The sequence below is a fragment of the Microtus oregoni genome, unplaced genomic scaffold, assembly GCF_018167655.1.
Source record: "Microtus oregoni isolate MIOR12 unplaced genomic scaffold, Mior012 000014F_ref0000157, whole genome shotgun sequence".
NCBI lineage: Eukaryota > Metazoa > Chordata > Mammalia > Rodentia > Cricetidae > Microtus > Microtus oregoni.
In genome coordinates, this window is record NW_024543073.1 from 49480248 (window position 1) to 49496766 (window position 16519).

The window sequence follows — 16519 nt, forward strand, 5'->3', positions numbered from 1 at the left end:
CGTTGGCAGTATTGGTCCTGGAAAACACGCCCCCACATGAAAGAGGGAGTCTTTCTTACCACCCCCTCACTGCATGAAAGGCAGGCCTGACGAGACAGAATGAATGCGGGCTGTGTGTGTGAGTGAGGCGGCGCCACGGATAGCTCGGTGATGCTCAGCATCGCTTCTGGCTTTTACCAGCGCTACTTTAACCAAAATAACAAACTCTAAAAAACGATTCTGTGGACGATCAGAACACATTGAGCAATCTGAACATGGCCAACGGGGAGCAGGGAGCCAGGGGCGGTTCCATTCCCCTTGCCCTTTACCAATGGGAAGGGAATGGGTCAAATTCCCACAGAATTCTAGAATCTTAAGGAACATTCTACCATGCAGACTTGGGGAAACTGCCTCAAAGGATGCTGTAATCGCTTTAATTTTTCTCCCTAAGTATAAGTCACTGTTACGTATCTGACATTTTCTTTGAACAGCCTGATTAAATCAAGTAAGCCAGGGTTGCATAAGAGCCTTAGCCTTCATAGAGAATCCCTTTTTAGTTGCATCTATGCAAGGGTCCTAAAAATAAATTGCAGTTGCCTCGATGAAAGGTGCTTCATGTAGGGAACCTGGCTTGAAATATTCTTGAGTTTAAAAGCATATTAAGCAGAAAAGGGTATAACTCAAAGACAGCCCACGATCTATTGCTTTCCCCAGACACTACGGATTTAAAACTATTTCTTAGAAATAGAAATGGAGGCCGGGCAGTGGTGGCACACGCCTTTAATCCCAGCATTCGGGAGGCAGAGGCAGGCGGATCTCTGTGAGTTTGAGGCCAGCCTGGTCTACAAGAGCTAGTTCCAGGACAGGAACCAAAAAAAGCTACAGAGAAACCCTGTCTCAAAAATCCAAAAAAAAAAAAAAAAAAAAAAAAAAAGAAAAGAAAAGAAAGAAATAGAAATGGAAGAAGATAGTATTCGGGGGAATGGTGTAATAATCTCAAGATGACAAGGAAGTGATGGGAAAACAAATAAAAAGTCTGACTGCTAGCTAGAACTCAGCAGCTCTAGGGTCTTCCTTGAGACGCTCACAGTTGGCCGTTAGCAGTCTGGGAGGAGGTGTGGTTCAGTTGTCTCACTCCATACTTGTCCGACTGGCCCTAAAGTGGATCCACAGATGGGGGCACGCCAACACGCAGCAGTTTGCTGTGTGTGAGCACACTCACTCCGAATACGTTTTTAATGCATTTATTGTTGGACTCTAGCGTCCAAACACCGAGGAGGAGTTGCCCCCAGAGACCATCTCACACACCACAGCCAATGCAAAAGCATGAGGATTTTATTAATTCTGTCATGACAGGCTCCCCCAGCATTCGGGAAGCCGAGGGACCTCGAATAGCGGGTACAGTCTACTTTTAGAGGGGCCACAGAAGCAAGGGGGGTTGTTCTTTGACTATTCTGATTGGCTTATTTGAAAGGACTATTACCAATAATTGACTGGAGAGCTGTTGCCAGATCAGATGAGGTAAGAGGTCATTTTGACCCCGTTTCCCAGGGGACCAAACCAAAGCATACGTATATGGGTAATTGTTCAGGAACTGAGTACATGCGAGTGTAGCTGTTAGGTCCTTGGTTCCCAGAGAAGGAGGGGAAGCACTATGGCACAGAGGCTGAGAGGATTCAGAATTGTCAAAAATGGCTTCAGGATTGTCTTAAAGTCCTACATATTTACTTATTTGGGGATGGCACACAAGTCACAACTTGAGTATGGGAACGAGAGGCTAGTTTACGGGAGTCAGCTCTCTCTTTCTATCATGTGGGTCCTGGGAATGGAATTCCAGTCATCAGGCTGGAAGGCAAGCACCTTTCCCACTGAGCTGTCTCCCTGACCTGTAATTACACTCTTTCTAGACATCATACAGTGTGCACGCAGTGACTTCCAGAAGCCTTTCTGGAAACAGGAGTGTGCGGACGACAGGGACAGGGATGCCCTCTGCCTGCATCTTCTCTAAAGGGTTTAAACCTTCAGCTTTAGAAGCAGCCAGGTGTTTCGCTTTTTCTTCTTTTTTAAAAATTTTATCTATTTATATGTTATGTATGAATGCTATGCAGGTACACATGCAGGCCAGAAGAGGGCGTCAGATCCTATTACAGATGGTTGTGAGCCACCATGTGGATGCTGGGAATTGAACTCAGGAACTCTAGAAGAATAGCCAGTGCTCTATAACAGCTGAGCCATCGCTCCGGAGAGTCCTCACTTTCTCCTCTTCTCACAGTTCCTACTAATGCATACAACATGGCCAATTAAACATCTGCTTTTTTCTGACACTCCGTTGTAATGACCAAGATCTGTTTTCAAAAGTTGTACATACCACCTCGTTAGCTCCTCAGCTCGTACTGTATAAGACAGTTTACTCATCTGAAACTTTATCATAACTAATTGTGGATCTATCTGTAATTGCTGGAGACTTGAAATTGCATAATCAAGGTGTGATTTCCCATAGGCTGTTTTAGTGTCTGCTTATGACAAGTCACATTTCTTTAACAATATTCAATTTTGTCCTGTTAATGCAGATCTCCTTTATAACATGGTTATTTTGAAATAGTAATCAAGAAAATTAGTATTTTATTTCATAACATAAAAAAAACACTTTTAGAAGCTCAGTTTTATTGTTATTGACCTCACCCTAGGCTTCTCAGTTTGGCTTCAGGTTCATCTTTTTCTATAGCACATGCATTGATTTTTCCCAATATATGTGTTAATTCTTTGAAAATTTCATATATATGCATGCAATGTGCTTTGATCGTAGTCACCTTCCATCGCTCACCGACTCCTCCAGATGTCTCCCTCCTTCCCAACTTCATGTCCTCTTTTTCTTTTTCCTCATAACTCACCAAGTCCAGCTTATACTGTCCATATATTCATGAGTGTGGAGCCATCCACTGGAACACTGTTGACCTACTAAGGACCAAACCCTTGAAGAAAGCAGACTCTCCTTTCTCCAGAAGTCACCAGCTTTCCACAGCTCCTCTTTTAGAGGGGGTGCTCCTGAGCCCCTCCCATCCATGTGGCCTGTTGACTGGCTTGCTCTTGTGCGGTCTTGTACAGACAATGACAGCTGGAATTCATGAGTACAGTAGACCTGACACGCCCACCAGTCATATCCACTCCATTCTTCTCTGACCACTGCCTCTTACAGCCTTTCCCCCTCGCCTTCCATGATAGTCCCTGAGCCTTGGGAGGAGGGGTCACACTCTAGTCCTTTACTCTTTAAGATCCTTACTCTCTATCGCTATTTTCTTATTGTAGATCCTGCTTTAAATGATAGGGTACACCAAGCATTTCCCACCATGAGCTAATTACTGTTTGATCTTACACTAATCGCACATATGCACTCTCTGACTAGCTCATATATCTTTTCCATGGTGGTTTCAAGATCAAGGTACATTTATGGCCGTTGCTGGCTTCTTGCAGGCAGTGTGCACTAATGGATGCTATCAAACAGACATGATAGCATCTGCTTCTTTGCTCGGTCATTCCAAGGTGTTACGAAACCTTCACTTCTGAGAGTGCTGTAGACTCTATTTCTTAGTATTTCCAGACTGATTCGTTCTTGGAATTGATTGTATCTCCTTGGGGTAAAAGCTACTTCAGAAATTATCTCCATGAATAGTATATGTATCTTCTTTAATATATTCTGTGGCCTCATAATCCCTGAATAACATGTACATCTCCACTGTTTGGGTACTTTTCCATCATCCACGTATGCACTTAGACCATGATGGTTTTAAAATTGTTCTATTGTTTTCTCTCTCTGAGAACTCTGCGTGAATTGCAATGAATGAGTAAAGCCTTCCCTTCTCATCTGTCATCATGGTAATTATTACAGTGAAGTTATGTACATGTACTCCAGCCCTTCCTTTCTCCTCTCTCTTTCTTCATCCTCTTCTTCCCTAACACATGAACACAGGCTTCATTGATGTGAGCCTGGACCTGTGCCCACAGTGTGAGGGACAGACAGGCAGTGGCATGTACAGCCATTTGGTGACAGGATGTTCTAACTCTTGAGACTTGGATTTGATTCTAATGTACCACTCTGGCATTTTCCAGGAAACACGGGTTTGCTCTGTGCTACACATCAAGACGTGCCTGTTGCTGTGTCTTGGTGCAGGCTTGTAACTTGGCCTAGAGCTTGTGGTTATGATTCCTTGCCACAGAACCTATCTTCCTGAAGCAGCATATTGACCTTTACTGTCTTCTCCTATTCAAACAATGGGTAACGCTCTCTGCTTCTTTTAACCTAGAGCTTCCTGACTTGTTTATCAATGGTTGTTCCTTTCATCCGACCTAACTGTTCAAGTTCAAAGACACAAAAATCTCAAGAAGAATGTGGATTCCTTATGTGAGTCAGAAGCCCACATCTACCACATGTAAAGTGCAAAACAATATGTTTTTATTGCCTGTGTCCCTATAAAATCCTTTCCTATCTATAGTTTATCGCCATTTGGTGAGGGGATTGTTGTGTTTTCCTTTAGTCCAGCAGGCTCCTCCATAGCTGGGGACAACTTCAAGAGTACCCTGGTAATAAGCAGGTCTTGTGACGAGCTTCGCTGTGCACAAATATCTTAGAGTAAGGACAGTAGGAGGGACCACACATGGAAGGGTGAATGGTGTGACCTCGTGGGAAACAGGAGTTTCAGTGGATAACCAGGATACAGCATGACATGGGCACTCACAATGACAACTGTCTGCAGATACAATGGAGCTAACATCAGGAACAATGATTGGGAAAGGCTTTTCAATCAATCAATCAATAAATAGAAACAGGAGAAAAAGAAAAAAGGTTTATTTTTCCTTTTAAGCATTTATTTTGCTATATTTTATGTATATGAGTGTCTTGCCTGCATGTGTCTGTATATCACATTCATGATGTGCCCACAGGAGGCAGAAGAGGGTGTCAGACACCTGGAATTGGAGTTATGGACATTTGTTAGCTCCCATTTGGTGCTGGGAACCAAACCTGGGCCCTCTACAAGAGCAGCTAGTGCTGTTACACTGATCCATTTCTCCAGCCCCAATATCTCTTCATACTTAAAAAAAAAAATTTTTGCTAAATTTACATACCAACTATAGTTTCCCCTCCTTTCCTCCAGTTCCTGCCCCTCACCTCCTTTCTACCTCCCCATCCACTCCCCAGAAAGGGCAAAGCCTCCCATAGAGAGTCAACAAAGCCTGGCACATGGAGGCAGGAGCAAGCTCCTCTCCCATCGCTTCAAGACTGAGCAAGGCAAACCATCACAGGGAATGGGTTCCAGACAACTCTTCATACTTCTAAGTCAGGTTTGGTTTATCCCGCATACCTTATTATAGAAATGTTTTACAACATAAAATATTTAAATATCTACTTGTCTCCCTCATGCAGGTAACCACCACTGTCATCTTCATGTTTCTTCCCTTTGCTTTCTCAGCTTCATTTTTGCAAGTTTGAAATACTGTTGTCGATATTTGATATCCTATTCTTCTTCCTTACCATTGTAAGAACTTTCCAGAAAGAACATTGTTATTTGTGGCTTGTTTTGACCTTCCTTTGGACTCTGAAGCAATAGCCAGATGTTATCAAGCTCTTGCTTGCATAAATCACCCAAAAAACCTTGGGGTGCCAAGGTTTCCATAGAAAGAAACTTCACTTCCAAAGTCTGTCATAGCCCAGCCAAAATTTTCCACTGAGGTAAACCATGTAGGCACCCCACTTTCCTTAAGTTTAATTCTGGGTAATCCACTGGAGGAGATGCTCTCATTCATACTCCACCCTCACAGAAGACGTCAAAAGGCAGTTTCTCATCCACGGATGCTCTTGTCGAAAGAGACGGTGTCATCCACTGACTTATTATCATCAGAGCTTGATTGCTAAATAAACCCACTCAAACTCAAGTTATCTTTGCAGGGAGCATTCTCTGACATTCACCTTTTCTCCAAATAATTTTCTGCACTATAGTTTGTAAACAGTGTCCCCTGGAGGACCCTAGGCAGCAGCCCCTGGTTGGTAAAGAGGTCTTTCTACTGAGCAGGGGAAGGAAGATGGAGAAAATCAGAAACCACTGCAGGCAGAAAGTGTGCTTCTGCAGAGATGTCCCAGTGCTGCGGCTAATTGCCAGAGGTGAGAGAGTGGGGGCTGCGTGTGCAGAGAGCCCTGCTCCTGCACTGTGGGGGCTGCATGTGCCTGCAGGACCCCAGCTTTGGGGCTTCTGAAGCTTCTTGTTCAGATAGATATCAGTTTCCCCCAGACAAGGTCATCTAAGGTGCAATAATCCTGGGATACATTTCTGGGCTTGTTTGGAAAGCCTTTGTACCACGGCTCCTACCTTTGGGTCATCTCCTGGTGTATGGTCGAGTGGTGTTAAATTCACTCACACAACCGCACAGCCATCGCCACCGCCCCCTGGCGGAATCATGTCTTCCACTGCCCTGAAACCCTGGGCCCCAGAGGGGCAGCTGTCACTCATAAGAGGACAATCCCACCAGTCCAGAAGCTTTTGTGTGTTTTAAATATTTGATTTGACATTTTTAGCTTTTGCCACATAAAACCTTTTGACGACATTTAAAATCCAAATCGTGCAGCCATACACCATAATCTATTTGCTTATTTGGCACAGTTAAGCTTTTCCCACGTAGGTCTTCATCTGCTGCTTTCAAAAGGCTGTGATAAATAGCACTTTATTAATATTTGATGGTATTTTCTACTTTGTTAAAGTCATGATTCAAATTGATTAGTTACACTCCTAACATTGGACTGAAAGAGTTTCCTGACCAGTCAGAGCTAAGAGCATTCCAAGAGAGGACAACTAATTACCTGGATCTATTAGCGTGCAATTCCCATGTCAGGGATTGGGTGGGGAAGGAGGTTCCTGGGTCATTCAAGACCTGAATTCGTTTGTCCCTGTGTGCTGGAACCTGGTGGGTCAGGAGGTGCAGTTCACACACAGACCACCGGCCCAGGCCTTGGGTGTGACAAAGGCAGGTGGCTAGACTCAGGGACTAGTTATAGGATGTGGCTGGACTCAGGGACTAATTATAGGATGTGACTGGATTCAGGGACTAGTTATAGGATGTGACTGGACTCAGGGACTAATTATAGGATGTGACTGGACTCAGGGACTAGTTATAGGATGTGACTGGACTCAGGGACTAGTTATAGGATGTGACTGGACTCAGGGACTAGTTATAGGCTGTGGCTGGACTCAGGGACTAGTTATAGGATGTGGCTGGACTCAGGGACTAGTTATAGGATGTGGCTGGACTCAGGGACTAGTTATAGGATGTGGCTGGACTCAGGGACTAGTTATAGGATGTGGCTGGACTCAGGGACTAGTTATAGGATGTGGCTGGACTCAGGGACTAGTTATAGGATGTGGCTGGACTCAGGGACTAGTTATAGGATGTGACTGTAGAGAGATGGAATACCTCAGAGGTCTGAAGCAGGGTGTTGGCGTGGGGCAGGAGGAGTCGATGGTGGGGGTGGGCTATTCCAGAAAAACTAGGAGCTAAACCAGCAAAGCACAGGGGCCTGCTTTTCAGTGTGTTGAATGACCGCCATGTCTGTCCTTGTTTGCATTTAAAATATGCCGCGTCTCTTCACTCAAATCTGAATAAAAATTGCAGCACCTCTACGCTGTCCCTCAATCATTGTCCCACAAGGACTGGCTCTCAAGGGTGGAATTTATCTTTCTGGGGAGAAGGAGACCTTGACCAGAACGGTTCATCATTTTAATCTTTCATCCATTCTTCCTGTTCTAAAATATCCACCCAACCCGATGATGTGGCCAAAGATCCTTTTTCAGTGGTTAACGGCTGGGTTCTGCATATTTCTCTTCTTTCTAGGAGGACTGGACTTCGGCGTGGCTCATCAGTACAGGAGTCTTTCGGTGTTTAGGTCATACGCTGATCACACCTTTTCCTTGTTTGTGATTTAAAAGTTGATGTGTAAGTTAGCGCTTTTACAAACACAAGAATGTGACCAACAGTATTGGTGTTCAATGAAATGACATGGAGATTTAATTACAGTGATATTCCATATGCAAAATTAAAATGCACAATCCCAGCATCCCACATGTAGATGTAGGAGGATCCAGGCTATCAGACCACAGTGTGAGTTTGGACCGTGGCCTGGTGTACCCAAGACACTATCTCAAATATGTTTCAAGATCAAAACCACAATACGTGGTTCAGGAAGTGCATAGAAGTTAAGAAACAAAGGAAGTTCATATGTATAAGTAGGGTGATGGATGTCCTAACTTACAAAAAAAAATAATAATGCTAAGCCTGATAAGATCTGAAGGGGATAGGCCAGGAGACATGAAATGGGAGCCTTTTTTTTTTTTTTTTTTGAGGGCTCATGAAAAGTTCATACCTAAATTTGATGTTCCAGTCTCAGCAGAATCTTCGGTAGACTATTGCTCACATACCACAGGTCTGCAATGGACAAGATGTGCCCTGTCCATGAGCCGGTTGATAACCATCAGCCTTTCTTTCTCAGCTGGGGCCACTGTTGCAGGTTTGGAACACAGATCTGCTGGCCCCCTCACCTCTCACGTCAGTATTCCAACAACTCCTGTCCCCAAGGAGAGGCAGCAGTTTTCTCCACCCAGAACAAGGGCTCCAGGGCACACCCTGAGCACAAAGTATGAGAGAAAGAGGAGACAAGTCCATCTGCAAAACTTCCTGACGAGCAGGTATCCTATGAACCAAAGAGTGACCTTCCTGCCTAGAGCTTCAACATTTTAATATTGAATTAATAAGACTTACTGAGCGCCTATGGGAGAAAATATAGTACCTACACCAAAACCTCCTCCTGAATAAGGGCAAACACACATACCATATGGTTGTTCAGCAGATCTCAAACATTTCCGTGGTTTCCGTGGTTGCTTTCTCCAAGCTTTCCTGGGCTTTATAACCTAACCATTCAAGGTGGAGATGAAGTTTAGCTTGTAAAGCAAGTACCGCACAAGCAGGAAAATGGAGGTCAGATCCAAAGTTGACATACCGTAATTCCAGCCTTCAGAAGGCAGAGACCAGATCTCTAGAGTAAGCCGGCTACTGCACCAGGATCTGCGAGCTCTGGGTTCGACTGAGAGACCCTGCCTCAATGATGAAGTGAAGAGCAGTTGAGAAAGACATCCAGGGTCAGACTCAAGCCTCCAGAAACACACACCCACACATGTGCCCACACATGAAGACGTCTACATGTATGCACACATTACATAGAAATAAATAAATAAATAAATACATAGCAGAGCCCACCCACTGTCCCCTCCCCAAACACTTAGGTTGTTGTTCATACCTCGGATCCCAAATGACTGTAAAAGGTAACATTAAGTTAGACTCTGACATTCAGGCTCCCCTTCTAGGGCAGGAGGGGACTCTCGTTTGTGCTACGAGCAGGCACAACGTGTGTATAATAACTACTCCATCATGAAAATGTCTAACCTGATGTAAAAGAAAGAATATCCTTTTAATATTTGAAATTTGAAAGAATCACAGTCGAATGATTGAAGCATTCAAAAGAGACCTGCCCTTAACATTTTAAACCCAGGGGCCAGACCTCCTATAAGATGAGCCCAAGTCTTGAGAGTCCACAAGGCCAGGAAGGCCGGTCCTTTGGGAGCAAAGGAATGTTACGAAAGGCTGCGATGCTGGGGTTCTGGTTAAGAGCCTGTCTCTCAGAAAGCAGGAAACAAGAGAGCATTTTCCAGTGGGGCAGGGACAGCCTGAGCTGAGTTTACCCCGCCCTCCCTCGTGCATATTCCTGGTCAGAACAAATATTTTCTATGCTGCTTGGTTTAGGAAAATATCATGGCTAGGACTGTAGAAATGACTCAGCGGCCGAGAGTGCATACTGTCTTGCAGAGGGTGCAAGTTCAGTTCCTGACACCCGTGTCTGGCAGCTCACAACCTTCTCCGAAACCAGCTCTGGGAGTATCCAAAGCCCCTGGCTTCCAAGGATACCTACATCATATGAACGTACCCCCCTATACACATACATGTAATTAAAATTAAATCTTTAAAAGACTGATGGTCATTAACTATATCCATCAGACTTGACTTATTCTATCATGCCCTTATTACAAGTTAGATTATAACACATTCTGTTTATGGTCATTTATTTATAGATATCACATTGCTTACATTTTCATTTATCATTTGTGGTTAGGGCAGGAACCATGTGCATATGCAGCATTGGCCCTTGGGTGAGGTCAGAGGACACAACTTGTCATGGCCCATCCTCTCTTTCTGCCATCTGACCAGCCCAGATGTGGTTTGTTTTGTTTTGTTTTGCTTTGCTTTACTTTGTTTTGTTTTGTTTTGTTTTTTTAAAAAAAAAAAGTAACTTTCAAGAGTTCCATGGCTCGCTTGGAAAATTCTTGAAAACCAAGAAAAATATTTAAAAACTAACAAAGACAGTACCCTCACTCTGGGCACTAACAGTGCTGGGTGTAATCGAGTCTATAACACACTCGCTGCACCTTGCGTGCGTATTTTAAACACTGGAGAGTCAGCAATTGCTATAGTTGCAATTCAGTTTCTCAGTTGCCATTAAAAAGTAAGCCTTTCCTTGTAACTTTAGAAATTACTTAAAATTAATTAGGTGGTAGCATAAGAGTCCACTCTTCGGATTAATTTAAGTCCCATCACTCAGTACTTAATTTACTACTTCATCGTTCTGGAATCATGGAATTTGAAGTTCTCAATTTTGTCAAAGGCTGTACTCTTCAAAGTCGACTGACTGGGTCCAGTGTGATGCTGAAGTATCTTGAGTTTTCTCAGATTGCTTTCTTGGAAGATAGTAATGATTGACAGCTGCCTCGCAGCCTGGGGGAGGGGTGTTTCCACTAGTGCCAGCTGGAACCAGGAAGTCCTACTTCATAAAGCCTCTCTCTCCTCTGACAGTCAAATACTAAGATAATTTTAGTCCTTGTTTTGCTTTATTTCTCTGCGGTATTACTCTTCACTAACACAGTTTTGTAACTTATATAAGTTGATATCAATTGGACCATGGTTCCTAGCTGGAAATGTTAGACTAGAAAGGGTCCTGTGGTCTAAAATTGATAAGCGTGTTAACTAGTTCTAACATTTGGGGGGGGGGGAGGATAAATCATGCTTTTTCTCACCTGAATACATTTTATTTTTACTGTGCCTTTGATCAGTGGGGTTTTAAAGGTTGTGTTACAAAGTCTGTGTGTTTTAATGATTAGAGATGGCTCAGTAGGTAAAACTGTCTCATGAAAACCTAAGTTCGAATCCCCAGCACCACATTAAAATAAGTAAAAAGCTAAGACACAGTAGTGCAGCCCCAGCACTGGGAAGGACAGAGGCAGGAGTAAACCCCAGGAGCTCAGCAAGTCTAGCCAGCTTCAGCGGGAAACCATGTCTCAGATAGCAATATTTAAATGTGTACCCAAGGAGAAAGCCTGCGTGTGTCTATAAACAGACTTTCACACAAATGACTGGACCGTGGTTGCTCATAATGTCAGAATATGAAAACAATCATACCTCTAGCTTCAGGAAAACCATCGAACAAATTAGGGGGCATCCACTCACTGGGAGACTACTTAGCATCAGAAGAAGTTGCTGGTGTTCAGCGAGGCACAGAGAAACTGGAGAAACATCATTCTGAGCACAAGATATCCCAGGAAAAATACCTACTTTATGCATGGAGTTAATAAGAAGGAAAGCTGGCCTCTGGGGACAGAGGTCAGAATGGAGGTGTGTGCTGACTGTGAACAGGAAAGAACTTTCTGGAGTGACAGAGCAATGTGCCTCTTTATCCAGGCGTTGCGTACATAACACGCTCACACCCGAAGGCCGGTGTGTGTGTCAAAGCCATGACTTCTGCATTACAACTTCATTTAAATTAGTGGAACCGAATCCATGGATATCACAGGGACTTTCCACATTGGTCAAAATCGCATTACTTCAGGTAGAAACCTGACTGGTGGTGTTTTTGAACCATTTTTCTCTGACTACCCTCAGTAAGAGCCAATGATACGTATCACTTAATGAGGGGATTAAAGAAAAGAAACACAGAAAAAGGTAGCCAGGCTGGGAGACCTCGGTGTGCTCATTTGTGTCACCTAGAACAGAGCTGACTCAGGGCAGAGATCCTGCCCTGTAGTAACCCTATCACGTATGGCATTCGAGTGTCCTGGTCCCTGGTCACATTAATCAGCTAGACACAAAGAACGGCTGCCAACTGGCTGGGCTGCTCCAGCCAAATAATATAATTAGACCAGGGTCAAGTTCTAAGGACAGAGCCTTTCTCTAATTTAAAGTGAGGGCCGTGCATTTCCCTCGTAGCTTGCATTCGCAAAGTTATCGGTGTCTTCCACTGCGATTTAAAAAGGTTAGCCTTGAGAAAATCTGCTCTGGCTTTGTTTTGCTTTTAGTTTTGTTGGTTTTTCTCCAGCGCTATTTAAACCCCATGGGGAGGGCAGGGGGAGAGAGAGAGAGAGAGAGGGATTGATTCACTTACAAACCCCATTCCCATAAGATGACCAGTTCTAACTGAGCCTTGGAGAGCTAAGACAACTTGCCTACGAGTGAAAAGAGAGGAAACCTCCAGTCTAGGAGCGTGGCCTCTCGACAGTTTCCCTCCGTGTCTAAGATGGAACTGCAAGGGAACTGTGGTACTTCCGTGAAGGGGGAGACCTTGTCTTAGTCATCTGTGTATTCAGCTCCAGCACAGAACAGAATGAAAGGGGGGAGTGACGTAATGAGCGCTCTATTTTCAGAAAATAAATCTGGCATCCGTGAGTAGGATGGAGAGAACAGAGAAGGCCTGGCAGCCTGGGGAGCGTTGTAGATGCTGCTGCAGTAATGAAGAAAAATCACAAGATCATCGATGGGGGGCCACATTTGAAAAAGAAAGGGAGAGAGGGACGGAGGGAGGGAGGGAGGGAGGGAGGGGTCTGCAGAGAAACGGAACCAGTGGGAACCACAGAGACGGATGTCAGGAAGAAAGATGGGGGGTTCATACAAAGAGATGGGGAGGTTTCGAGGATTTGAATTGCTTGGGTGTAGAGCTGTTGGGTCTGAGGTTGGTCTGCAGGGTGGGCCTTGGGCTGCACACTTTTGGGCAGGAGTTGATGTTTCAGGTTCCAAGGCAGAATAACTTCTCCAGGAAAATGGTTTTACCGAGACCCTTAAAATGCTTGGACAAGGCTCACCTAGACCAGAAGAATATTTACTCATGTCTTCACAGCAATTCCTGAGCAGTGCTGATTGACAGCCAGGCAACTTAGCCTTGCTGAGGAGACACTGATTTAAGAGCAGTGTGAGCACCTCTGGCTCCTGTGGGCACTTGGCTCCAGTCCGCCATGCTTGAACAGACAGATTCCCATTTCACAGGTGGTTGAGGACATTAAGAAACCTGTGTAAGTGTTAAGAAGTGCTAACAGACTGGGCGGTGGTGACGCACACCTTTAATCCCAGCACACAGGAGGCAGAGGCAGGTGGATCTCTGTGAGCTCGAGGCCAGCCTGGTCTACAAGAGCTAGTTCCAGGACAGGAACCAAAAGCTATGGAGAAACCCTGTCTCGAAAATCAAAAAAAAAAAAAAAAAAAAAAAAAAGAGGAAAAGAAAAGAAGTGCTAACAGTTGGTCCTATTGCTGTCAGGTCTTCCACACATGTGATAGAAAAAAAAAAATGGTGACAGATCCGCTACCCAGGAGTAGTCAATGGGACCAAAATGGCTGGCTTCTTCCAGCAGTGACACACGATGGGTTAACAGGTTTAGACAAGAACCTTGCACCCTCAGTATGGATCCTGAACCTGAGGGGATCAGCATTTCCTTGGGAGGACAAGGAGCAGCTTCATACAGCGTGGGTGTCAGATGGCCTCTCCTATCAGTGAGATCCTCCTTCTTTACAGTGCTTCAGCAAGTCTGGCCAGCTTCCAGCACAGGGTGGTCCAGGAGCCATTTTGACTGGACCCCTCATTCTCCAAGAACTTTCTTCTTCTCTCCCCTTCAAATGTGGGGTGACTGCCCCTCAGCTTTCCACGTACCTAAACTCTGGTCAGTCTTCTCTTGGGGACCCCACCCCAAACTCTGTGTAGTCGTCAGGTAATTGTCAGCCAGCAATCTCCTGACGTTTGGCTTCATTTCAGGTATTTATTTTATCAGCCTTTGCCTTAGGAAAGGAGCCAGGTCACCAACAGTCTCAGTGTTGACCTGGATTGTTGGCTTATATCCTGATTAATGGAGGAGCACCTGAAATCAAGTGTCCAAGCAATGCGTCTGCAGGGCGTCCAGAACAGCAGGCTGGAAATAGAACCGTGCAGCCCACTATTCTTCCCTTTCTGACGTGCTCCTCCCGGGGCTTCAGTTCTGGGGGCGTGCATGTTCTGTGTGCATGTTCACGTGTGTGTGTGTGAGTGCTTCTGGAGGCCTAGGCTCAACCACCAGTGCTGTGTCTCAGGAGACAAGATTTCCCTCTGAGACCTGGAGCTTGCTATTCTTCAGTCTGGGCTGGCTGGCCAGGGGGGCCTAGGGCTCCAGTTGCCTCTGCCTCACCAGTGTGTGCAAAGACAACAAGCACAGCTGCCACACCTGGCCCTTTACACACACGCACACACGGCAGGAGGGGGAATCAGCCTGGGCTCCTCAAACTTACACAGCAGAGACATCACCAGCTGAACTCTCTCAGGCCTGGTCTTAGTCCACAGATCACTTCATCACCCTCAGAATCTGAGTTCGTCTGCAGGTCACTCCACAGGCCGGCTGCTTCCTGAACCTCCCTAGTTAGCTTAGAGTAATTTTTTATAGAACTGAAAAGATTCAGACGGGGATGGAATGTTCTAAGTGAGCCTTCCCACTGAAAACACAAAGTTCTGGTTCTTCTTGACCCAGGTGGGAAATCCTGCCACTTTCTGCCCATGGGGAGTCTTTGGAGTGGGAAATCTTCTGATGCACATAACCCACGGAGTCTCCAAGCCAGTTCCTGAGACACGTTGGAAATTCAGACAGGAGGCTGTCTTCATATGCCCTTCACGCACCAGGCTGACCAGGCCTTATAGCCACTGCCATTTGAGAGTGACAGTGGAGTTGAATATAACGCTGTGCAGATGATTATGTCACCCACTGTGAAACCATAGGCCCCTTCACTGCATCTTCTGACTTGACAACCACCAGGCTACCAGGCCAGCACAGCATGTCCTTTGTGCTACTGTTTCTGGGGGCCGCTATCCCCTTCTGTGTTAGATGCCCAGATATGAATAGAAATCACCCTTTACTTTACAGTCGTCTTCTGGTGGTCACAAAATAAACTTGGGGTGGGAGAGAAGGGGACACATGCCTTTCTCAAGTCATCCTGCAGGAGAGTTTCCCCCGCTTGTATTCCTGCCACCAAGGGAGGGGAGATCCCTGTTTCCAGAGTCTCTGCCTTTTAAAAAACATCTTGGAAGAGCCAGTTGCAAACCTTATGGGGCACTCTGGTGTTCCGGACAGATCTGAGGTCAATTAGCACAAAGAAAGGCTTTGGTCCCGGAGTCTTCACTTGTCAGGAGAGGGACCCTGGACCGGTCCGTGGGCTGTAGCGGTCCAGGGAGTGCCTTGGTTACCACTGCTCTAAGACATATGATTCTCATTCCAGGCATCTTTTCCACAAGTCCTGTGTTGACCCCTGGCTTCTAGACCATCGCACCTGCCCCATGTGCAAGATGAACATTCTTAAAGCCCTAGGGATCCCGGTAAGCACAGCACAGCCTGTAGCCTCGTCATGTCTGTCTTCTCACGTTGTCCCCAAAGCAGGAAGAAAACATCTTCTCTGGGTTGTCTGTGTCCCCTGTTGACATCACCCGATGAACTCTGTGTTCGGGCATTCCTCTTGGCACCTTTGCTCCCTCTGATCACACCATGTCCACCTTTGCCTGTGAGCCAAGGGAGGTGCTGCTTGCATAGCTCATAGGTGTCTTCAAGGGCAGGTGGCACACAGAAGAGACACAATGGGTCAGCTGAACACCAATGACCTCTTCGGTTACCCTACCTGCTTTGTGCTCAAGGAGAGCTACACGCCAGGGTTTGGGCACTTGCTGCCTCCTGATCACCAAGCTTTCGGGGGTGGGGGGAGGGCAGGGGGATTATTCCCTCCCACCCATTGGAGGTGAGGACCAAGACCAAGGATGCAACTCAAAGCATCTACTAGATTCACATCTCTGGAGAGTTTAAGCAAAGAAGAAGCCGAGTCAGAGCCACGTAAATCCAACTCTGCCGTCAGATGCTTCTCAAAGTCATGTGTTTTCTTTTTTTAAAAATATTTATTTATTTATTTATTTATTATGTATACAATATTCTGTCTGTATCCCTGCAAGCCAGAAGAGGGCACCAGACCTCATTACAGATGGTTGTGAGCCACCATGTGGTTGCTGGGAATTGAAATCAGGACCTTTGGAAGAGCAGGCAATGCTCTTAACCACTGAGCCATCTCTCCAGCCCAGTCATGTGTTTTCTGATGTCTAGTGACTCTCCCTGAGGTCAGAAGCCTGCCAGCT

The 16519-nt window shown here is 45.5% G+C and overlaps 1 protein-coding gene across 3 annotated transcripts in view; it reads left to right on the forward strand.

The window, feature by feature from the left end:
• Rnf150 (ring finger protein 150) overlaps positions 1 to 16519 on the forward strand; it is a 237412-nt gene that overhangs the window by 136311 nt on the left and 84582 nt on the right. For all 3 annotated transcript variants that reach the window (XR_005975539.1, XM_041663362.1, XM_041663363.1), the window contains exon 5: positions 15622 to 15718. Coding sequence is in view for 2 of the 3 variants with exons in the window: in XM_041663362.1 (XP_041519296.1) it covers positions 15622 to 15718 (97 nt within the window). In the remaining variant the exon portion in view is untranslated. The remainder of the gene's footprint in view (positions 1 to 15621; positions 15719 to 16519) is intronic.